General features: G+C 46.0%; 1 protein-coding gene across 2 annotated transcripts in view; it reads left to right on the plus strand.

Moving 5' to 3' along the window:
• The window catches only part of Tet3 (tet methylcytosine dioxygenase 3), a 110,057-nt gene extending 90,456 nt beyond the window's left edge, over nucleotides 1-19,601 (plus strand). For both annotated transcript variants that reach the window (XM_042699710.1, XM_042699711.1), the window contains 6 exons: nucleotides 2,245-2,453; nucleotides 3,732-3,882; nucleotides 6,464-6,553; nucleotides 7,706-7,843; nucleotides 10,704-11,040; nucleotides 11,921-19,601. In XM_042699710.1, the coding sequence (XP_042555644.1) occupies nucleotides 2,245-2,453; nucleotides 3,732-3,882; nucleotides 6,464-6,553; nucleotides 7,706-7,843; nucleotides 10,704-11,040; nucleotides 11,921-13,704 (2,709 nt within the window). In that variant the 3' untranslated portion in view covers nucleotides 13,705-19,601. The remainder of the gene's footprint in view (nucleotides 1-2,244; nucleotides 2,454-3,731; nucleotides 3,883-6,463; nucleotides 6,554-7,705; nucleotides 7,844-10,703; nucleotides 11,041-11,920) is intronic.
• Nucleotides 19,602-24,291: the final 4,690 nt, after the last annotated feature.

The raw sequence follows: 24,291 nt of genomic DNA on the forward strand, positions 1-24,291 counted from the left end.
AGGGCTTGAACTTAAGGCCTCAAGCTTTCACTTAGTTGTTTTTGTTCAATGCTGGTGCTCTACCACTTGAGCCACACCTCTACTCTGGCTTTGTGCTAGTTAGAGTCTCTTGGGTTTACCCTCCCAGGCTGGCTTTGAACCAGGATATTAGCCTCCTGAGTAGCTAAGATTATGGGCAAGAACCACTGGTTCCTGATGAGTGTAGCATTTTTTTTAATTATGGTAACATGTACAATGTAAAATTTACTATTTCAATTAGTTTGTGTCCAAGTCAGTAGCATTAAGTACATTGACATTGTTGCAGCATCAGCATAGTCTATTTACAAAACTTTTTTTTAATCATCCCTATGTGAAGCTCTGTCCCATTAACAGGAACTCATTCTTCCTCAGTTCCTGACAACCCTAATCTACTTTCTCTCCATCTCTCCGAGTCATATTTAGGTACCTCATGTTAGTGGAATCATACCATAGAGTTTCGACACCCAGTTCCTTTGGTAATATTCCAAGGTGTAAAATTGCTGGATTATATGCTAATTCGGTGGGGGGGGGTTGTATATATTTTTTATTGTAAAGATACTGTACAGAGGGGTTACAGTTACATGAGTAAGGTAATGAGTACATTTCCTGTCAAGTGTTGTTACCTCCTCCTTTGTTTTTCCCCTACCATCCCTTCCCACCTCCTTAACTCCTCCCTCCCCACCGCCTCCCGCAAAGTTGTAAAGTTCGTTTTCAACATAGTGTCTTGTACATCTCATTGTTACAATGGGTCAACCTGTATCCTTAGTTCAGCATTTTGTTATTTCCCTTCCCCTCCCCAAATTAGAAAAATGTATAAAGAAGATGCAGGGCACCAGAATCAAGTACAGTGAAAACGGGTTATACCATGGGGGAGAATATACCAAAAAAAAAAATCACATAGTACATTAAAAATACATTAAAAACAACAGCAAGAAAGATAAAAAAAAAAAAAAAAACCCTTGTGTCCCTATCGTGGGGTTCATTTCACTTAGCATCATCTTATCTGGTCATATGTACATAGTTTTTTACCTTTTCTGCTTGTCTCAGACATATACTAGTTATTGCAAATAAGAGAAACCATGGAACCTATGTTTCTTTGGGCCTGGCTTATTTCACTTAATATAATTTTCTCCAAGTCTTTTCATTTCCTAACCAATGGGGCAATGTCATTCTTTCTGATGGAGGCATAGAATTCCATTGTATATATATACTACATTTTCTTGATCCATTCATCTACTGAGGGGCATCTGGAGGGGATGTGGCCAAAAGGGAACCCTACTGCATTGTTGGTGGAAGTGTAAACTTGTTCCACTTTGGAAAGCAGTATGGAAGTTCCACAAAAGACTACACATAGAGCTCCCGTATGACCCAGCAATCCCACTTTTGGGCATTTACCCAAACAATCACAAGACCATACTAAAGCTACCAGCACAACTGGGTTTATCGCAGCATTATTTCCCATAGCTGTGTTTTGTTTTTTGAAGAACCACAAACTGTTCTCCCAAGTGCCATGCCCTTGCTTTTTTAACCAAAACCACACAGATGTACCACATTTTCTCTGCAAATGCTTTAGGATACTATCAAGGTTTCTTTGATGTAATCTTGTCATACTAGGTACTTGGGAGACTGAGGTCAGGAGGATCTTAGTGCCAGGACAGCTCATGCAGAGGAGCCCTCGCAACTTCATCTCAACAGAAAGAGCTAGAGTGGTGGGCATAACCCTGCTATGCTGGGAAACCTAAGATAGACAGATCATTACCCTGCCCGGGCACATGACCGAGAAGAAAGGAAGACCTTATCTCAAAACTAACTAGCAACAAAGGGGCTAGAGACATGGCAGTGGAGAGGACCTGCCACTTAGCAAGCTCAAGTTTAAATCCTAGTAATGCAAAAACAAAAATACAAAGAAAACAATCTCTGACTATATATTTCTGATTTAGGAATTTATCTTGCATAATTTTACTCCTATGTCTGTGGCCAGTCATCAGTATCTTAGACTTGCTGCTAATTTTTATTTTATTCTTTGAAGAAACTGTGGGGTTTTTGTTGTTGCCCTGTGATTATATCAGTCTTCTTAATCTGTGTGGTTGCTGTTGGCAGGATGTGGCACCCATGGGACACTATCCTGAAAGACTGGGCACCCCAAGTCTGTGTGGCAGTGACAGGTGGATGACACCAAGAAGGAAACATAGCTCCTGCAGCTAACTGAACCCTCCATCCTTGCAGGTGATCCGCAGGCACACACTGGAGGAGAAGCTTCTGTGCCTGGTGCGGCACCGAGCAGGTCACCACTGCCAGAATGCTGTGATCGTCATTCTCATCCTGGCTTGGGAAGGCATCCCCCGCAGCCTTGGAGACACCCTTTACCAGGAGCTCACTGACACCCTCCGGAAGTATGGCAACCCCACAAGCCGAAGATGTGGCCTCAACGATGAGTACGTAGCAGGGTGGCAGTAGGTGGGCAGTGTCAGGGAACCAGGGTCCTCCACCAGGCCCAGGCAGCAGGTCCAGGAATTTTTACAGCCCTGGGCTGGCTCACTCCTCCCTGGAAGCCGTGTGTTCTGCAGAGCTAGGACCGAGGCTGAGGAACAGTTGCTCACCCATAGACAGATCCCAGGGTGAGTTCTGGCTCCAGATCACTATTGAGTCTTTTTTTTTTTTTTTTGGGGTGGGGGGTCCGGTCATGGGGCCTGAACTCTGGGCTTGGGTGCTGTCCCTCAGCTCTTCAGCTCAAGGCTAGTGCTCTACCACTTGAGCCACAGCGCCACTTCCGGCTTTTTTCTTTTTGCTTATGTGGTGCTGAGGAGTCGAACTCAGGGCCTCATGCATGCAAGGCAAGTGCTCTACCACTGAGCCATCTTCCCAGCCCACTATTGAGTCTTAACTGATGTTAGCAAAAAAGTATATGTGTTCCCCAAATATATGGTCTTGATATTTATGAAACCTACCTTTTATTATGGTAAGGTACATTTACTTTCAATTAAGCCTTTTAGGTAGGTACTTGGGAGAGTTTTAGCACTTATAGTCATTATCATCACAGTCAAGATGATGTTCCATCACTCCCACAGGACCCTTTAGCAACCCTTTTCCAACCACCCATCTTGTTTCTTGCCTCCATTGGTTTGTTCTCACAAGAATGCTACATAACTGGGATCATATTGCGATATAGTCCCTGAACCTGACTTCTTACATTGAGCATGGCGTTTCTGAAATTTACTTGGTTAACATGTCAGTATCCACATCTATGTGGATTTGTTGCTCTTTATCCATTCTCCAATTGAAGGACATTTTGATTTCTGGATTTTGTTGATTATTGAATTGTAACGTGTCTATTAGTTTTAAGACCCATCAGTATCTGACCTAAAGGAGCAAGCATATTCAAGCTTTAGGTCTCATGTCATTCCTGCTGGCTGGACTACATTGGAGCTGGCCAGGATATTACAGTTAAGGCAAAGCATGAACCTTCAGGCTTTCACTAGATTCCTTGCCTTATCTCAACCCATACACTTTTCCCAACAATAAACTCTGGTTAGACCAGCAATTTAGGACTGAGGATTAACAGGCTGCTGAGAGCTAGCTTTCTACCTCAAAAGAAATCTGAGGAAGGAATTTGGGGTCAGGAAAGAGAGGGTAGTTCTTCCTCTTAAGGGAGGAAGAACAGTCTGGCAAAAAGATATCACATCTATACACCTACCCTATGATGTTCATTGCAGTCGGACCTGCGCCTGCCAAGGCAAAGACCCTAACACCTGTGGTGCCTCCTTCTCCTTTGGCTGTTCCTGGAGCATGTACTTCAACGGCTGCAAGTATGCACGAAGTAAGACACCTCGCAAGTTCCGTCTCGCAGGGGACAATCCCAAAGAGGTGAGTGGAGCTGTGCTGGAAACACAAGCGCCTCCCTCTCATCCTTTCTCACCCTGGAGTCCTCAGTAGTCAAATGGGAGGTAAGATTGGTACACCACAGGTGTGCAGAAGATGTAAATTGTTTGACTTTATCTTCCTGTGAAACAAGGTGTATAGAGGCATACAAACTTAAACTTACTACCTCAGGTTTTTCAGTTTAATCAACTACTTTAGGGTAACTACTCTGAAAACTTACGTATTCAAATTGCTTATCAGAAGGTGGTCCTGTCAAAGGATCAGATTTCTTTTTGAGACATGTTTTTGAGTGCAGGAGGTACAGCAAAAAAAGGGGGCCTTTAGTCCATGCGTCATCCTCTTGAGTCTTTGCAGGACTGTCTGAAGTCCCTATGATTTGCCACCTGCAGGGCATCTATCTGGTCATAATAGGGCCTCACTGTTTCAATGCTGGATCCTGGACCTTAGTCTGGGCTGGCATCCATACAATATAGATGCTAGGCATGCACTTTCTCTCTGTAGCCGCCTCACCTGGGTCACTGCCCATAGGACCTCTTCTCTATCCCCATGACAATGGGACTAGGGCCCCCAAGTCTCTACTATAGGCTCTACTAAGGATGTAGGAGCCATAAGCCTCAACCATTTCTCCTTTCTCGTTCATGTTGAATGGCCATCCCAAGAAGTGACCTCAGAATTCCAGACACAAAGCAGGCACAAGTGTTAGGCTTCTTACCATGTCACTTCTAGCCTCCCTCTCTTTTGCCTGTGATCCTGAGGAGTTGAGGTGCTGGGTCCCTTTGCTAGGATGTAGGCAAACATCATGAGACTGGCCTTACATTCCAATATTATAAGCTCCTAGCACCAAAAGGGCTTCCCACTTTCCTGTAGGGCAGGAGCATCTACTGGGCCTCCTCTCCCCAGCCCATGAAAACAACTGTTCTCCAGCTTTGTTCTTCTTTAACAAGCATTTTCAAACATAGAGCTTTTGTTTCCCCCCCCCCCTCCCCTGCACACACACACACAACAACAAAGAAAAACACTCGATGTTTATTTTCTGAGCTTAAGTAAGTGTAATTTGATAGAATACATTTTTCCTTTGCAGTACTGGGGTTTGAACTCAGGGCTTCTTGTTTGCTTGCTCAGCATGTTTGGTTGACACTGTACTATTTGAGCCACATCTCCAGTCCTACTTTTGCTAGTTATTTTGGAGATGGAGCCTCACAGACTTTTCTTCAAACCACAAACCTCTGGGTTTCAGCCTGATAAAGAATTTTATAAGATAGGATCCACTTTCCATATGAAGCAGCAAATGCAGTTGCTTCAGTGACTAGAGAAACACCATGGTCACCAACACCAAAGAGTTACCAGGAATGAAAAGCCACTCGCTTAATTTGTCACAGATACTAGCTTGATTCTGACAGCCACCATTTCCTGTGTACCTGCTATATGGTGGATACGGTCAGTGCTGATCACCTCACAGGTATTTGAGTTCATCCTAGGATCTCCCAGTGAACTGGACGCTGTTCTTCACTTTACTGAGGAACAGGTAGCTTGCACAAGTGCTGTGGCTTGGTCAAGGTGAAGGCAGGATTCCATCCCAGGCTTTGTTTCCCTAGAGCTCACAAATCTCATCTCTGGCTATGTGGCTTCAAGCCCTCTGTGCTGGAGGCAGCAGCCAGGGAGGTAGCCAATCCCTGTCACTACTAAATTGACCGCTAAGCCATCACTCTCAATTCTCATTTCTAATCTTGCCTACTTGCCTTTGTCTCTTCCTCCTGCTGTCTTCTTAAACTCTCAATTACCTGTGCTCATGGCCTCTTAGGAGGCTCTGCAAGCCATGCTGCCATCCTGTGAGGTGACCCAACTCTGCTAAGGGTAGTGAGGTGCTGCTGCTTTGTCTAGAGCAGCGCCATCTGGTGGAGCATTCTCTGTAATGGAAACATTCTCTGCTGTCCCGTCCCCTACAGGAGACACACATTACTGAGCATATGAAATGTACTAGTAAGATCGAGGGATGGAATTTATAATTTAATTTAGTTAAAATTAATATACATTTCAATAGCCATATGTGTCTTTTGAGTAATACAAATAGTATGTCAGTCTGGTGGCTAAAGCTTTGGGATTCCCCAGAACAACTGGCTCATGACAGGCTCTGGTCCAGGCCAGCTATAGCGTTCATAGCAAAGAGCTCATGTCTGCTTCTGCTTTCTTGTCTTTAGCATAGGAAAGAAGACTCTTACCTATTACTCTGTTGTTTTTTTCCCTGCCTACCATATACCACACTTGTGGCAGAGCATTCAGCACTGGAAACAAGAGCCTGCTTTATGAATCATGGCCTGAACTGGGCCATGGCTCTGAGGAATGGTAGCCCAGTAGTCAAGATGACTGGGCCTTTCTGGCAATGAATTTTCTTGTTGAGTCTCCAACATTAAAATGGATATGGTAGAGGAAACACTAAAATCCCAATGGCAGTTAACCTCCACTTTCCTAGTGATACCTGGGGATGGGGATGAATGGAGTTCATTTTCAACAAGTGAAGTTTTCCAGACAGGGCCACTCTGAATGTGTGTGACTTTTCCCTCTGCAGGAAGAAGTGCTCCGGAAGAATTTCCAGGGCCTGGCCACTGAAGTCGCTCCCCTTTACAAGCAGCTGGCCCCTCAGGCCTATCAGAACCAGGTACTAGGGCCTAGACCACATGCCATCTCCACCCAGGCTCCCTGAAGTTGCGAAGTGGAAATGTGTGCTTCTTTGTGCTCAAGCCCAGAAGTGAGGGAATGGTGTAATTATTTTTTTTTAAATAACCCCCTTCCTTTTTTTTATAGTTATGATGTTTGAACTCAGCACCTTACAGTTGTTAGACTGGTCCAGTACCATGAGCCATGCCTTTAGCTCTGTATTTCATGGGACATTTTTAGGATAGGGTCTTGCTTCCTGCCTTAGGCATGTACTTGAGCAACTATCCAACTACTTTAGGCTTCCTGTCATTGCTGGAATTATAGGCACCTGCCACCATGACTAATTTTCCTCCATGGGCTCTTGGTGAACTTTTCCTGAGCTGACCTGGAACCATGGTTCTCCCAGTCTCAGATTTCCATATAGCTTGGGATGACAGGCGTGTTGAGAAGGGATCATGCAAACTCTCTTGCCTGGGCTGAGTCTCCTGTTCTTAGTTTCCCAAGTAGTTAAGATTACAGGAGTAAGTTACTAATTCCTAGCTCAAGACTCTCCCACCCCTCTTTCAGTCCTGGGCTTTAACTCAGGGCCCTGGATGCTGTCCCTGAGCTTTTTCAGCTCAAGACTAGCTCTCTACCACTAGACCCATAGCTCCACTTCTGGCTTTTTGGTGATCAGAGATAAGAGTCTCATGGATTTCCCTGTACAGGCTGGCTTTGAACTGCATTCCTCAGATCTTAGCTTCCTAAGTAGCTAGGATTATAGGCATGAGCCACCAGTGCCCAGCCTTCTTCTTTTTTTTTTTTCCTTTTAATTCCAGGTTTAACTGCATCCCACACCACCTCTCAAAACCCTTCTCTACATGGCCTCCTCCTAATAGTCCTCCCCCTCCTCTGATCTGGTTTCCACTATGAAAGACAAAGCTCCCCTACCCTTGCATCTCCCAAATGAGACAAGAGGTGCTTGAGTTAATGTAGAAGAAAATGATAACTGCAGGACTAGAAGTAACTCTGAGAGCTGGGGCTTTTGAATCAGAAAAATCTCTAAGTTCAAGACAACTGTGATCTTTAACCTCCCTCACCTAACTCCCCAAGTGCAGAATCAAGGCATTTCACGTCAGATTCTATAAACAACTCTCCTTGGCCATTCTCACAGGTGACCAATGAGGAAATAGCAATAGACTGCCGCTTGGGACTAAAGGAAGGACGACCCTTCTCCGGGGTTACTGCCTGCATGGACTTCTGTGCCCACGCCCACAAAGACCAGCATAACCTCTACAATGGGTGCACAGTGGTAAGGAATCTTGTGTTTGTTCACCGCACCACCTGTAGGGTGATCTTGGGAGGGAAACCCAGCTGTGATTTGTATAGAAAATGGACTTAGACTAGGGAGGAACATGGAGGCCAGACTCTCTGGGAGGTGTCTGATCAAATAGGAGAAAACCTTCAGGGAATAAATGGACAGTTCTGGGATGGATTCTGTACTAGATGAACTCTGGATAATGAGGCTGCTTGCTCACCTCAAGTCTCTGGTGAGGTAAAGTATACTTCTAGATCTTAGTGGACACTTGGTCTTACAAAGTAGTCTTTGAAACATTAAACAAACATTTATTAAGTATCAACAGACCACAAGCCCTGTCTAGATGCTGGAGAATCAGGGGAACAAAGTTTCTAGCCATGTCAAGTGACTGCTATAGTAGTGCTAAAGACCATGAGAAGGAAATGAAGGGATAAATTGATAGGAGATGCTCTAACAGCTGAAGGGTCTGGATGCCATTCACAGAACAGTAGCATCATGAGAAGACCAGGTTTGGGGGTGAGAAGTCAAAAATTCAGTTTGATGTACCTACTAGGTGTGCAGGTGGGGTGTAGAGGAGGGAGATTTGAAGAACATAGTGTTCACAAAGCTCAGGTGGGAAGTGAGTGCAGAAGGAGGATAGATGGTGGGAATCTCTCAAAGAGGTGGTGATGCCAGTGTTCTGCTCTGCTTTTTAATGAGATCCTATGTAGGGAGGATCTTCTCTTGCAGGAATCTGTGAAAGGGGGAAGGTGGCTGTTAGATTCCGCTTATAGCTTTTAATCCTGTGGGGACTGATGTTCCCATCCTAGGATTTCATTTTTACCCCGTCTTGTCTCTGTGTTCAAGACTAAGAAGCAAGATGGATCAGGCTCCTGTCTACAGGCTGTGTGCGGGTATCTAGCTGGAATACATAGAGAGGAGAGGTGTCAGGGTGAGGAAAAAAGCCAAGGGAAGGCACTGGGACATAGGAGAGAGCGAGAACAATGAGGTTGCTTGAATCTCAAAGCTTCTGGGATTTGGTGTAAATTAATGTAATTTCTCTCCCCCCCCCCCCCAAATGAGAACTATTGTCTTTTAACTAATAACTGTCATTAAAAGTACCAACTTTTAACCAGGCACCAGTGGCTCACGCCTATAATCCTAGCTACTCAGGAGCCTGAGATCTGAGAATCACAGTTCAAAGCCAGCCTGGGTAGGAAAGTCTGTGAGACTCCTATCTCCAATTAACCACCAGAAAACAGGAAGTGGCAGTGTGGCTCAAGTGGTAGAGCACTCGCCTTGAGCTGAAGAGAAAAAAAAGTACCAACTTTTAAATGATATTTAAAAAAAGATTTACCTAAAATCTTATAGATAACTACAGTTAGCATTTGATGACCATCTCTTCAAACAGCTGGAGATCACATTGTATCTATATACTGTATCTGTATACTTTTCTTAGTTCAAGCTATCTGTATCAAGGATATGGATTTATACCCACAATTGCTATGGCTATGTATACAGCTTTCCATCTCCAAGAATTAGATAGCTCTGTATGGAGCCCTTCTTCCAAGATCAAGACCAGAGTATCAAGAGTACAGAAACAAGAGTTTGGCTGGGGGCTCAAACTCAAGTGTTAGAACACTTGCAAAAAAACAAAAACAAAAAACCCAGAAAAATAAAAATAAGAGAATAAAATATATTTGGGGGAGAGGGGAAGCAAGACCTATTGAGAAAGCAAACAATAGTAGTGAGCAAAGTATTTTTAAAGAAATTAATTGTAGCTGGTGCTAGAGGCTCAAGCCTGTAATTCTAGCTACTCAGGAGGCTGAGATCTGAGATCACCGTTCAAAGTCAGCTTAGGCAGGAAAGTCCATGAGACTTTTACCACCAATTAACTACCAGAAAACTGGAAGTAGAGCTGTGACTTACTGTGGTAGAACACTAGACTTGAGTGAAAAAGTTCAGCAACAGTGCCCAAGCCCTGAGGCCAAGAAGCCAACAACAAAAAAAAATTAATTTCAAAAATATAAAAATTTGAAACATGTTTCATTGAATAAGTAGAAAACTGAATCATTTTGGAGGGCAGTTTGGCAGTACATAGCAGGTTTGCGTCACAGACCTAAGAAATAAAGTATCTTAGGAAATGTAGTTCAAAGGAGAGTTTGAAAAATATTGTTAGGGTAGGGAAAATTTGAAAACAAGTATGAATGTATAATAAGGGATTAGTTAAGTAAACTAGCACATTGATAGAAAAAGCAATACTATGTAGATCTTAAATCATATCAAATATATTTAGTGCATAAGAAAATATACTTGTTGGAGCTGGGAAGGTGGCTCAGTGGTAGAGCGCTTGCCTTGCATGCATGAGGCCCTGGGTTCGATTCCTCAGCACCACATAAGCAAAAAGAAAAAAGCCGGAAGTGGCGCTGTGGCTCAAGTGGTAGAGCGCTAGCCTTGAACTGAAGAGCTGAGGGACAGCGCCCAAGCCCAAAGTTCAGGCCCCACGACCAACAAAAAAAAAAAAAAGCGAAGGTAGATCTGAGGCTCAGCTAGGTGACATGTGCAGTGGCAGCAATGCGGGGCTGCAAGGTGGAAGAGCTCTCCTAGCCCGGCCCAGGCTCTCATCAGCATTGACTTTACCAGCCATCACAGCCCCTCTCAGCAGCACTAAGGACAGTAAGATACTATGAAAGCTACAGTACAGACTGTTACTTGTTGCTGATACTGTTGCTTTTCAGAACCTCTAGGAAGTCGTAGGACTAGGTGAATGGCTGGAAGTGGGGCTGTGTGGGGAAAGAGGTCACATGTGTGAGGACTCAGATCCCTCCCTCCCACCGTGGCCCCCAGCCCCATGACTTCTCCTTTTGTGGGACAGGTGTGCACCCTGACTAAGGAAGACAATCGCTGCGTGGGCCAGATTCCTGAGGATGAACAGCTACATGTGCTCCCGCTCTACAAGATGGCCAACACGGATGAGTTTGGTAGTGAGGAGAACCAGAATGCCAAGGTGAGCAGTGGGGCCATCCAGGTGCTCACGGCCTTCCCTCGCGAGGTCCGGCGCCTGCCAGAGCCTGCCAAGTCATGCCGCCAGCGGCAGCTGGAAGCCAGGAAGGCAGCAGCTGAGAAGAAGAAGATTCAGAAGGAGAAACTGAGCACCCCCGAGAAGATCAAGCAAGAGGCCCTGGAGCTGGCTGGGGTCCCCACCGACCCAGGTGTGTAGAGAGAACACAACCAGGACAGGCATGGGTCAGATCTTCCAGGGGTCTTACCTCATCCATCCCTCCTTCCTACATCATGCTGGCTACTCAGGCAGAAAGTCCTCTGGCCCCTGAGCCACTGTGTCAGAAAGGTACCTGATAGGGCCTAGTGTGGTGGCACAGTCTCTCAAAACACCCAACTATTTGGGAAGTAGAAATGAGAAGATCACAGTTCAAGAATAGTCTGGGGAAAAAAGATAGGGAGACCCTATCTTAACCAATAAGCCAGGCACTGTGGTTAATGCCTAGGAGCCATAGATAATAGGATGTGGCTCATGGTTGGCCCTGGTCAAAATCTGAGACATCATCTACAAAATAACTAAAGCATAAAGGATTAGAGGGCATGGTTCATGTGGCAAAGTGCCTAGTAAGCATGAAGCCCTGAGTGCAAGCCCCAGTACCACAAAAGGAAAAGGAAAAAAGGTAACACAGTGGAATCACTTGGGCAAGTGAGTACAAAACTATCTTCAGGGAATGAGCCTTTGGATTCCCCTCCACTGCGCTCACATGCCCTCTTCATCTGGGGAATAGAACATTACACCAGGGCCCAGGGTGGGCAGCAGGGTTGTAGGCAGCTGTCATTTCTCCTCACCAGTATATGGGAATGGAGTTTGCTTTAGTGAAAACTGAGTTTAACGTGGAGAGGTAATACTGCAAGAGCCACATGAACTGCACACCGCACCCCCAGGACTGGGGCCTGAGCTTAGGAGTACCTAGGGAGAATTGCAGGCTCAGCACTCACCCATCCTGCCTCTCCTGACAAGACCCATCTCAAGGACAGAGGGAGATCAGGTCCCAAGCCCTACACCTCACACCTTGCCTTCTGCTTTTGTAGGCCTGTCCTTGAAGGGTGGGTTGTCCCAGCAAAGCCTGAAGCCCTCCCTGAAGGTGGAGCCACAGAACCACTTCAGCTCTTTCAAGTACAGCAGCAACGCGGTGGTGGAGAGCTACTCGGTGCTGGGCAGTTGCCGGCCCTCAGATCCCTACAGCATGAGCAGTGTGTATTCTTACCACTCCCACTATGCACAGCCCAGCCTGGCCTCCGTCAATGGCTTCCACGCCAAGTATGCTCTTCCCTCCTTCAGCTACTATGGCTTTCCATCCAGCAACCCCGTCTTTCCCTCCCAGTTCCTGGGTCCTGGTGCCTGGGGACACGGTGGGAGCAATGGAAGTTTTGAGAAGAAGCCAGACCTCCACGCTCTGCACAACAGCCTGAGCCCGGCCTACGGTGGTGCTGAGTTTGCCGAGCTGCCTGGCCAGGCTGTGACCACAGATACCCACCACCCTGCTCCTCACCACCAGCAGCCTGCTTACCCAGGTCCCAAGGATTATCTACTTCCCAAGGCTCCCCAGCTCCACCCGGCATCCAGGGACCCCTCTCCCTTTGCTCAAAGCTCCAACTGCTATAACAGATCCATCAAGCAAGAGCCAGTAGACCCACTGGCTCAGGCTGAATCTGTACCCAGAGACTCTGGAAAGATGGGCAAAACACCTTTGCCCGAAGCATCTCAGAATGGGGGACCCAATCACCTTTGGGGGCAGTACTCAGGAGGCTCAGGCATGTCACCCAAGAGGACTAACAGTGTAGGTGGCGGCTGGGGTATGTTCCCTCGAGGGGAGAGCCCTGCCATTGGATCTGACAAGCTTAATTCTTTTGGAGCTAGCTGCCTGACCCCAGCACACTTCCCAGATGGCCAGTGGGGGCTGTTTCCTGGTGAGGGGCAGCCGTCAACCCCCCATCCTGGAGGACGGCTGCGAGGCAAACCATGGAGCCCCTGCAAGTTTGGGAACAGCTCCTCGGCCTTGGCTGGGCCCGGTCTGACTGAGAAGCCATGGGGAGTAGGGGGAGCAGATTTCAACGCTGCGCTGAAAGGCGGTCCTGGGTTTCAAGACAAGTTGTGGAATCCCATGAAAGGGGAGGAGGCAAGGATTCCTACCTCCAGCTCAAGCCAGCTGGATAAAGCCTGGCAGGCCTTCGGTATGCCCCTGGGCTCCAGTGAGAAGCTATTTGGGGCCCTGAAGTCAGAGGAGAAGCTGTGGGATCCCTTCAGCCTGGAGGAAGGGACGGCTGAGGAGCCCCCCAGCAAAGGGGTGGTGAAGGAAGAGAAGGGTGGTCCAGTGGTGGAGGAGGAAGAAGAGGAGCTGTGGTCAGACAGTGAACACAACTTCCTGGATGAGAACATTGGTGGCGTGGCCGTGGCCCCTGCCCATGGCTCCATCCTCATCGAGTGCGCCCGGCGGGAGCTGCATGCCACCACGCCGCTCAAGAAGCCCAACCGCTTCCATCCCACCCGCATCTCGCTGGTCTTCTACCAGCACAAGAACCTCAACCAGCCCAATCACGGGCTGGCCCTCTGGGAGGCTAAGATGAAGCAGCTGGCAGAGCGGGCACGGGCGCGGCAGGAGGAAGCTGCAAGGCTGGGCCTGGGCCAACAGGAGGCCAAGCTGTATGGGAAGAAGCGCAAGTGGGGGGGCGCTATCATTGCAGAGTCCCAGAACAAGGAGAAGAAGAGGGCTGTCCCCACCCGGCAGGCACTGGCCATGCCCACAGACTCGGCGGTCACCGTGTCCTCTTATGCCTACACAAAGGTCACTGGCCCCTACAGCCGCTGGATCTAGGTGCCAGGAGCCAGCGTACCTCAGCGTCGGGCCCGCCCGAGCTGCCTCTGTGGTGCTTTTGCCCTCACACCTGGGGGCGGGTTGGGGGTGCAGAAGTCTTTCTATATCTACATATATGGATATGCCTATCATATATATGTATTTATGGTCCAAACCTCAGAACTGACCCGCCCCTCCCTTTCCTACTTCCCCAGCACTTTGAAGAAGAAACTACGGCTGTCGGGTGATTTTTTTTTCGTGATCTTAATATTTATATCTCCATGTTTTATTTTTCCCCTTATTTGAGGGGCTTTTTTTTCCTTTGTTTTTAAAACTCTATCCTTGTATATCACAATAATGGAAAGAAAGTTTATAGTGTCCTTTCACAAAGGAGTGGTTTTAAATTCCATTTAAAATGTATATTTATTGGATTTTTTAAAAAAGCGACAATAGTAATGGTAGCAGCTAGACGGGAGAGGCCAGCCGTGCTGTTCCTACCCAGCCAGTGCAGCCTCCTGGGAGCTGATGGTTCTCTCAGCCATCTGCCCCTCCGAGCCAAGGGCAGCGGGTAGCCCCGGTCCATCCGTCTGTCCCTCCCCGTGCACAGGGACTGCTCCGGACAGCCTCTGTCTTCTCTGTAGGGTGGGAAAAGCTATACACAACATCTGGGGTCCCTTCCCAGTTGGCAGTGGGCCTCAGCCCCCCCAGGTCTGGCCAGAGATGCTGGTGTAGATCTCCCCAGAAACCAGATTGCAAGTAGACCGCTTCAAGCTTGCTAGTCTCCACACTGAATCCTCTCTGTCCGTTATTTATCAAGTACATGATGTCCTGGTTCGCTAGATGGCACCTCATGCTGGAGCGAGAGTCAAGAGGCTCCTGGGAGCCCTTTCCACCACTTTGATAAGCCAATGAATACTGGGCTGAAGGAATCTTAGTGGCAGTTTTTAAAAATCGCCCCACAGTTTATGCTGATACTGAAAAAGGGCTACTGTATTTTTAAAAACAAGAAGTTGAACCCAAGCTGTGACGAGCTATCCAGGCTCTAAGGCTCTGCTTGGTGCTGTGCTGTGCAGGGAACCTGGTGCTGTAAGTATTGTGCTGGAACTTTCTTGACTCTTGGGTCAGGTGGGGTCCTTCGGGAGCTCAGCGAGCCAGTGTAACAACAGTTAACACATCTGTCCTTATTCCTAGATCTCCACATCGGACAATGGTGCATGCCTCCCTGGTCCCCCCCCCCCAACTTATTCTCATGTGGGGAGGGGCCTGTACTTAATTTGAAAGTCCAAGAGTCAAACGTTTTCAACAGGTTGCTATGATTTTTATTCCTTCATTGGTGCCAGTTCTCCATCGGATCATTTTTCTTTTCCTTCCTCCCCTTTCCACCCCTTGTAACACACCCATTCTAAAATTCTGGTGCATTTGTGTAGTCTTTTGATGAGAATGTGGTGCTTAATTTTTGTGACATTGTCAAAGAGAGGTTGGGCCTGTCTGGTAGAAGCAACCTTCATTTTACAGCAAGTCAGACTTATTGGAGTGTGTGCTTTCCTGTGGTATTCACAGAAAAGAAACCAAGCTACTCATGTGGATATGTGTGGTGAGTGGGAAGCTTCGTGAGGGCACACAGGGGGGACATGACCACCCAGTGAGTGACAGTCAAGCCCTGAGGGAAAAAAAAATCAGGTATTTATTAAGCAGTTTTATTCAGATGTGGGTCTTCATGAATTAAGTTTAACAATCAGATGGCAATGCTAAAGGCAAGTTCCTGAGCCTCCAGGTGCCTTGCGTCAGAGCTGAGAGCCGCCCCACTGCGTTTACTAGAAGCTTCGGAAGCCCTGGCGGAGAGTCTCTGTAAGATGTCCTGAGCATTCATGTGGTCTGGTTTTAACTGTAAATAGTGAAAGATTTTTTTAAGCACTTTTGCCTAGATTTAAACAGCAACTTGGGGGAAAAAAAATACATTTTAACATGTAATTGTGGGAGAAATTGTAAATAGTAGCTAAATATTTAATGTGCTTTGTCTATCCTCCACTTTTACCATATTCTGTAAAGTTGCATTTATTTTACAGGACAAAAATGAAATATTATTGCTTTTGAAATAAATACCCAAGAGCTTATCAGGATTTAGATTTATTCAGAACTCAGATTTATAGGAAAACCTCTGACCTTCAGTTTGACAAGCGAAAGGAGGCAGAGTCTTTAAGAAGCATGCTGATTTTCTAGTTTTGAGGAAAAGTTGGGTCCTTTAAAAGCTATTTTGCTTATCGCATCAGTACTTTTACGCAGGTCTCATTTGACTCCTTGCTTAGGTAGATGCGGGGGTGCCTTGAAAACTTCATTTTAAATGATCTTAAGCAAGAAATATGCTATTTTGCGAAACATTTGGAGAATGTGACCGTCCGTATGGCTCGTGGAAGCCCCAGGTTGGCTGTTGGTTTGGAAGGTCCTGAGTGTAACCCAGGTGATTCTGATACTTGGCATGTGTGAGTCTCTCTGATGTGTGTTCAGTATACTCTTTCTCTTGTCACCCTACGGTAGCAAAGCCATTAGAAGAAAGAAACCAATACAAGCTAAAAAGCATGTGACGTGTGTCCCCCTTGCCACACAGCCTTGGTTCATAAGCTCTAGGCCAGGAAACAGGCTCCAGCGAGGCCAGGCGAGGTGAGGGAGAGGCAGTCTGTGTTGGATGTTCCCAATCCCACCCCCACCCCTGAGCGAGCATTTTTCCAGAGTTAGGGGTGCTGTGGCCATGCTCGTGCCCATGCTGACTTTTCACACACTACATGTATAACCTACCTCAAATCTCAGTCACTGAAATGAGCATGCTTTAGACGTGTATTTAAGAAGAAGTAACTATGCACAGCTCTTTAGCCCCCCTCCCCTTGCTGCTGAAGGCTTCTTAAAAAAGAAAAAAAAAATCAAATTTTTATTTTTTACTGGCACTAATCATTTTTTTAAGCCCTAAAAGTGATTGAAAGACATTTGTATCATGAGAAGAAAAGTGAAAGCCATTGCAACTAAAGAACCTAACAGCATGACCAAGTTTTAAGAGTACTGTGTCATCGGAAAACGATAGTCTCACAGTCACCCCCCTGGGTGCCCCATCCACAGACACCATCCACACACCGTGCACATGTCTGCTTCATTTTTTGCTTTGTTTTCCCGGCTTATTGTATACCAGGGAAGTACTTGGAAAGTTCAACGTAAGAGACCTTTTTTTAAGTAAAAACTAACCTTGCAGCAGGTTCTCACAAAATAACTGGTGCTAGCTTCAGAAACCATCTTACCATCAGAAAGCTCCACTAAGGGTGTTGCATAGATTTGGGGGAAGGGGGTTGTTTTCGGGTCTGGTTTATCAGCAGGGCCTAAATTCCCCACACCCAATCTCCTGGGTGCTACTTTGCCTTCTAACTGAGATGATAGTGGTGTGCATGGAAAGGGATTCTCCAGGCCCCTCTGGCCCTCCCATCTGCCTCTTGGAAACAGTAGTTTGCAGAGCAAGAGACTGTTTTGAAAAGTGCTGAAGCAAGGAAGGAAGTAGCGTGGTTCCGTCGCTTTGTATCAGACAGCAATAGGTGCATGAGGATGGTTGTAATCTGATGTCAGTGAAAGAAATCCAGCCAGACTTTGTTCTTGAAGTTTAACTCTTCAAGATCTCACACCAAGGCAAAGGTGGTGGGAAACTCCGATAGCCCTGATGTGCCTCAACCAGTATCTTTCCTTTTGTTACTGAAATGTGTTTTATGGACTAGGAAGCATTTTTATGAATTGAAATAGTCTAAATAAAATGGTGCTATGGTGTTTTAATGTGACTGTCCCTGATCCTGTCTCGCTGAGGTGCTATCAATGTTCTGAAACCACGACCAACCAAAAACAAGGTGGGCTCCAGTCTCTCTGCTTTTTATTCCCCCCCCCCCCTTTTGGTGCTGTCTTCCTAGACCTCTGTTTACCATGCTATACTCGGCTCTGAACAGGTTTTTGTTTTGGTTTGGTTTATTGTTGTTTGGGTTTGTTGTTCTTACCTTGGTGGCCAAAGAAAGGCAAGAAAGCAAGTCACTCCTTGGTCAGGGAAGCAGTGAAGAGTGGACACTGTGATTTTTGTACCCATCTTTTGGGGCCAGATGAGACAGGGCCTGGGGGTGATGCTTTAGAAGAAGGGGGTTCAGGTACTCCTGCCTCTTCTAGCTTGGCAGGCATCCTCCTGTGGTCCAGGGTGCTAAGCAGATGACCCTGGAGCCTTGAACGGGGACACTGAGGGTCCAGAGAGAGCTCCTTCCTCACTAGGCACCGGGACCATGGCAGACAAGGGGCTTGCTCCTTCGCTCACCACAGCCTTTGGCCAGCATGGCTTCTGCTGCTCTTGGGCAGCTCCTTGAATCCAGACTGGAGACATAGGGCCTTTGTCCTTTGGTGCCACTGAGGCTGCTTTTTTAGTTGGTGCTAAATTTCTCCTTGGGTCCACAGAAGTTGGGTGTTTTAAGAACATAACAGGAAGCGCCATTTTTGCATCATCCACTGTCACAATTTTTTTTTAAATACCTCAAAAGCAGGACATTGTGACATCTTCAATAGGTTCTCTGAGCGACTGATACCTGCAGGTTATCCATTTGATGACATACTTGACCTTGACAAATCTGGGGTCATTTTGGTTTTCATTCTTCAGCAGTTATGATGGCAAAATGCTGAAAGGAAGGAGCATGATTGGCTTTTATTCTCCATAAGTTTTCTTGCTTTTGAATAAAATGTGAATTTCCTATGCCCATCTTATTGAGCTTTGTCATCATTGCTGTCATTTCAAATGACTTCCCCTCAACACCTAGTTTTATTTGCCAGCTGCATGTGCTGCTGTCCATGGCCAACTTCAACATACCCTGGACCAAAAGAACGTTTTTGAGGTGCGTACCCCCGCACAGGCTCCCAGCCCCACACCCTCCTATGCACAGTTGTTTCTATGAGTGTAACCTGTCTGGCACACCCAGCCCTTCCTCCTGCAGAGCTGCCAGCAAAGGCCAAGCAATAGGCTTCTCCCCCGAGCAAAGACCTTGGCGGCCATGCCAGGTCTGAAGCTGATTTGTGCCTAAGAATCAGCGAGCTATTTGGCCTGGTCCTCACTTGCTTCTATTCTGATATCAGGGACGCTTTTTATATTGCTCGTGCTCTTCTCCTCGTGACTGCCGTCACTTAGGGCACTCATCACTCTTGACATGGCAACTTAAAATACTAATTGGCACATTTGGACATCTCAAATTTTCTTGGTTCTAATATCTTTTCTTTTTTCTTTTTGGGGGGAAGAGGGAGAAAAAATGGAGTGGTGTCTTTTTTTTTCATGTATTTAAAGAAACAAGGACTGGTCGTCTCGTGGCATTTTAATGCATTAGACTTAATCTAGAACCCTTGTAGCTTTCGGATGTGGTTTATTTCTTATCTGTTTGAATTCCTGTTTGGTTACTTGGCTTCCAATGGAGGTGAACTTAACAACCATACTTGAATATTCCGTCTTGACTTTGTAAACTGTGGCTACTTGAAATGAAGTTTTATCTGGGGTTGATGGATGAATGGTAGATTTTTTGCAATGTCTCAAGGCAATAGGATGTGTATTATTAAACTGTAGATATCCTTAGTACAGTAAATTTATGCTGATAATTTTATTTTGTATAATTTTTGCCTTTTTGTTAATATTTTTCCTTCTACTTTATTGGTTTGCCTCCTGAGCTACCCCCCCGCCTTGCCCTTCCTTCTCCCCCAGTGTTTCAGTCAATTTAATTTAGGGTGCCTAGAAATTGCAAGTATGTATCCTTTTTTTGATTTGTATTTTATTATAATTTACACAAACAACTGGGTTTGTGAACTGTATTACTCCTGGTATCTTTAAAATATTGTGGGTGTTTTAATAAATTTTATATTTATTTTTTGCACTCAAATTCAGCGTGGGTCTTTTTTTTCCCTCTTGAACATGGACTAAATTGTGACATTGAAGAGACCCATAGTCCCTCTTCCAGTTTCTGTTGTAGATGCCCAGCGGAAGCCCTGACTCCACGGTGAGGGAGACTGCCCTGATGCTCCTGCCACCTGGTCAAGGGGTGCTCAGACCCTGTCTGCTGGTAAACCTGGCTTCTGCCAACTTAGATGTACCCTTCCCCTACCATTAAAAGTTTACCTTCCAGCATTGCATTTACTAATGATCACTGAATTCTGTCTGGTTCCAATGCCTTGGACATAAGTTGAACAGGAAGAGGGAAAAGATGGAGAAGAGCTCTGCTCCCTCAGGCCCAATGTTCCTAATTAATAGTGTCAATTCTGGTATTGGCTCTTGATTAGGGAACTGAGTGAAGAAGGAGAAAGGAGAAAGAGGAATGAAAAGCTGCCTCTCCCTACTACTTGGAATCACAAACACGCTCACATCGTGTGTCTGAGACAAGCAACTCAGCCTCCATAAACCCCCCTACAGCCCACTAGGTCATTGTAAACAGGAATGCTCACTGCTGAGGGCCTATCAGTAATACAGAGCTACATCTTTTAAAATATCTGCCTGTTTTATGTTGTACAGATAGAAATATCTTTAACATGGAGTTCTTTAGATATCAAATTCTTGAGGGATTCCATATCAACTTGGTGCAGTTATGAACTAATCCACATATACTTCAGTGTAAGCCCACCCACAGAGTCTCTTCCTATGACAGCAGTGTCCCAGTAAGACCCCTCTGCTACATGACTCCAATCCTAATTCCCTGCTCACACCTACAGCATTATTCTTCATTGGTTCTAGAGACAGGCCATCTGATTCCAGGTAGGATCTGGTGGTCAATCCCACACAAAGATACTAAGAACCCCACGATCTAGTCATGGTATTTTGATAAGTGCTCACCAATGTTTCATAACTTTTAAAGCACTGAAGGCTCAGGAAAGAACATGCATGACTCTCTTTCTCATGATGTGAGCCGATCAGTTCCATCTCTCTGTCATTCTCTGTAAATAGGTTACTAACATAAGGTAGATATGAAGATAGATATGAAGAATAATAAAGTACTGCAGAAGTAAAAGTCCCAGGCATTTAGAACATGGCAGGTAAGAACCATTATGAGCTGGGCATGGTGGCTCACACCTGTAATCCTAGCTACTCAGGAGGCTGGGATTTGAGGATCTAGGTTCAAAGCCAGCCTGGGCAGAAAAGGCCATGAGACTTTTATCTTCAATAACCCACTCAGAAAACCAGAAGTGGTACTGTGGCTCAAGTGGTAGAGCGCTAGCATTGAGCTGAAGAGCACATGGACAGTGCCCAGGCCCGGAGTTCAAGACCCAGAACCGATGGAAAAAAAAAAAAAAGAACCATTATGACTAACACACAAATCTGTTAGTCCCTGAAGAGTCCAATAATAATCCTAGACCACATCATGACTTCTCATGTGAACTCCCAATCAATTCTCAACTTGTCTATGCAACTCGCATAGACAAGTACTTCATGCAGTACTTGAATTTCAGCCATTTTTAAGTGGCCTGTCTGTTTAACTCATTCTCTCTGCCTATTTTGAATCTTATCTTTGCGGGAGTATCCATTATTCCTAGCTAGTTACACAACAGTCAACAACCTGATGAAAAGCTAACTTGGGAGAGCCACCAATCATCTTCACGCCTCCCATTTTAGTCTGCAAAGAATGGGTACTCACCACTCAACCCACACTTACCCATTGCACATTCCTGTCAATGCTGAGGACGCCAAGGATAAGTGACAGGAAAGACAGGAACACAGCCTTGTCAAACTCTAGATCTTGACAACCCCACCCCCACTCCCACCTCCAGAAGTCTTGACAGGTAGATACCCCTCTCCCACCTGACTAGATGTCCCCCAACCTCCTACCCTTCATTCACTTCCCTGTGTCCTTAGCCTTTTCTCTGTACACGCTGATCCCTGCTCCTGGGTGTCCCATCCTACTGACTTGATTGACATCCTTTGCCATTCTGGGAGGACATACCGCATTTGTTACCCCAGTTCTTCAGCTCCTCCCCTTCCATACTCTTGGGTCTGCCCAGACCTAATCCTACTGCACCTTCCCCCACCCCCCGGCCTCACGCTGTCATATCAATCCTTTCCCCAGCATCCTGTTCCATTTCTACAAGCATAGACACCCAGCCTCAACTTTCACTCACTTGTCCATGCCCTGCCTTCTCCAGAAAAAAAAAAAAAAAGCTGATTCCCAGGCCAGACAGCCTCTTCCTCATTGCATTTCTAAAACCTTGGCTTAGTCCCCCCTTACCCATCCCAGCCCTCTGTTCCTGGCTCCATGGCTGGTAATGTTCCACATCCCAAGGGCCTGAACACTTCACTCTCCTCTTCATAGTCCTGTTGGTGCCTTGTGTCTTTTAAATGCCAGTTCCCCAGGGGAATCAACTCAATCTCCGTGGTCTGCAGGCTTTCCCTTTAAAGCCCTTGTTCAGACACACTAGGCCTCAACTCTGACTCCAATGTCAGTGATTCCCAAAGCTGTGACTAACCCAAGCCTCCCTCATGAGTCTTGGCAACCGGACTAGGATCTGGATGGCTATTTCTCAGAGCCAAATCCTTAAACCACACCACAACTAAAACAGGCCTCTCTACTCTGCCAAATTACCCATATATTAACATCCTGAAACTCATCGTCTTGATGTCATCCCAACTACTTGAGAGTAGATGTAGGAGTACACAGGTCAAGTCCAGCCCAGGCAAAAAGCAAGAGCGCATCTCAACAAAACAAGCCAGGCATGATGGCACTTTTCTGTCCAATATAGCTATGCAGGAGGCATAAGTCAGAAGATCAAAATCCAAGGCTATACCTAGGCAAACCTGAGAACTCTATCTGAAAAACAACCAGACTAAAAAAGGTTGGAGGCATAGCTTAAGTGGTAAGAACACCTGCCTAGCAAGCATGAAGCCCTGAGTTCAAACCCCAGTACTGCTAAAAATAAAAAAGAGCATCAGATTCTCGACCAGGCGTCTAGCCAAAAGCACAATTGATAGTATAGTGCCGGGGACAGAATTCACTATAGAACATGAAGGCCTATACAGTGAAGGGCTGGAGAGTAGCTCAGTGGTGAAGCACTTACCTTGCATGCAGGAAGTCCTGGGTTTCATCCCCAGAGCCAGTGAAATAGAGAGGGATTGGGAGAGAAAATGAAAAATTATACACTAAAATACAGGTAGCTATTAAAAAATCTTACCAGAGCCGGCACCAGTGGCTCACGCCTGTAAATCCTAGCTACTCAGGAGGCTTAGATCTGAGGATCACTGTTTAAAGCTAGCCTGGGCAGGAACATCTTTGAGACTCTTATCTCCAGTTAACTACCAGAAAATGGGAAGTGGCGCTGTGGTTCAAGTGGTAGAGCACTAGCCTTGAGCTGAAGAGCTCAGGGACAGCACCCAGGCCCAGAGTTCAAGACCCATGACTGACAAAAAAAAAATCCTACCAGAGGGGTTGGAGTCTTGGCTCCATTGGTAGAGCACCAGCCAAGGAGCAAAAGCATTAGGTACAAAATTTGAGTCCCAGTCTCTGACGAAAAGCAAACAAAAAGAAACAAAAGGGGCTGAGAAGGTGTTTCAGTGGTCCAGTGCTTGTCTTGTATGCATGAGGCCCTGGGTTTGATTCCTCCACACCTTGTAAGCAGAAAAAGCCAAAATAGCACTGTGGCCCAAGTGGTAGAGCACTAGCCTTGAGCTGAACTGCTGAGGGACAGTGCCCAGGCCCAGAGTTCAGGCCTCACAACCAACAAAAAAGAAACAAAAATCCCCCAGAATAGAGCGTTTGAATTCCCCTTGAGAATATTAAGAGTTCTCACTAAAGGACAATAACACATGTTCAGAATAAGAGTTGTAGCATCAGGCTTATAATCCTAGCTATTCAGAGAGCTGAGAGCTGAGGATCACAGACAAATCTGAGACACTCTTATCACCAATTAATTGCATAAAAGCTGGAAGTGCAGGTGTAGTGTAAGTGGTAGTGTGCTAGCCTTGAGTGAAACAGCCAAGCAAAACCCCAATTTCAAGCCCCAGTCCTAACACAGAGAGAGAGAAAGAGAGAGAGAGAGAGAGAGTTGAAGAAATTATCCCCTTAATCAGCTGGCATTTTCACAAAGGATATCTTGACCCTTTTTCAGCTACATTCACATTTAAATTGCTGGACCACAGCTCTGGATTCAAGTGTAATCCCTTTCCAATTCCTGGGGAACCACACATCCCTGCTTTAAACAGTACATTTGAAATGACAATGCAAACACTCCATTACAAGGATGAAGAAAAAGAACTTAAGTTACTTCAATTTTGTTATTCTCTGTCTGTTATCACATGGAATTTTCTTGTTCAACCACTGTGGAAAGCAGTATGGAGGTTCCTCAAAAGACTCCACATAGACCTCCCCTATGACCCAGCAATCCCACTTTTGGGCATTTACCCAAATGATCACAAGCAAGACCAGCATAACTGTGTTTATTGCAGCATTATTCACCATAGCTAAGATATGGAACCAACCCACATGCCCCTCAGTAGATGAATGGATCAAGAAAATGTGGTATATATACACAATGGAATTCTATGCTTCCATCAGAAAGAATGACATTGCCCCATTTGTTAGGAAATGGAAAGAC

This window comes from Dipodomys spectabilis, unplaced genomic scaffold, assembly GCF_019054845.1.
Source record: "Dipodomys spectabilis isolate Male_0828 unplaced genomic scaffold, ASM1905484v1 ptg000262l, whole genome shotgun sequence".
Lineage (NCBI taxonomy): Eukaryota > Metazoa > Chordata > Mammalia > Rodentia > Heteromyidae > Dipodomys > Dipodomys spectabilis.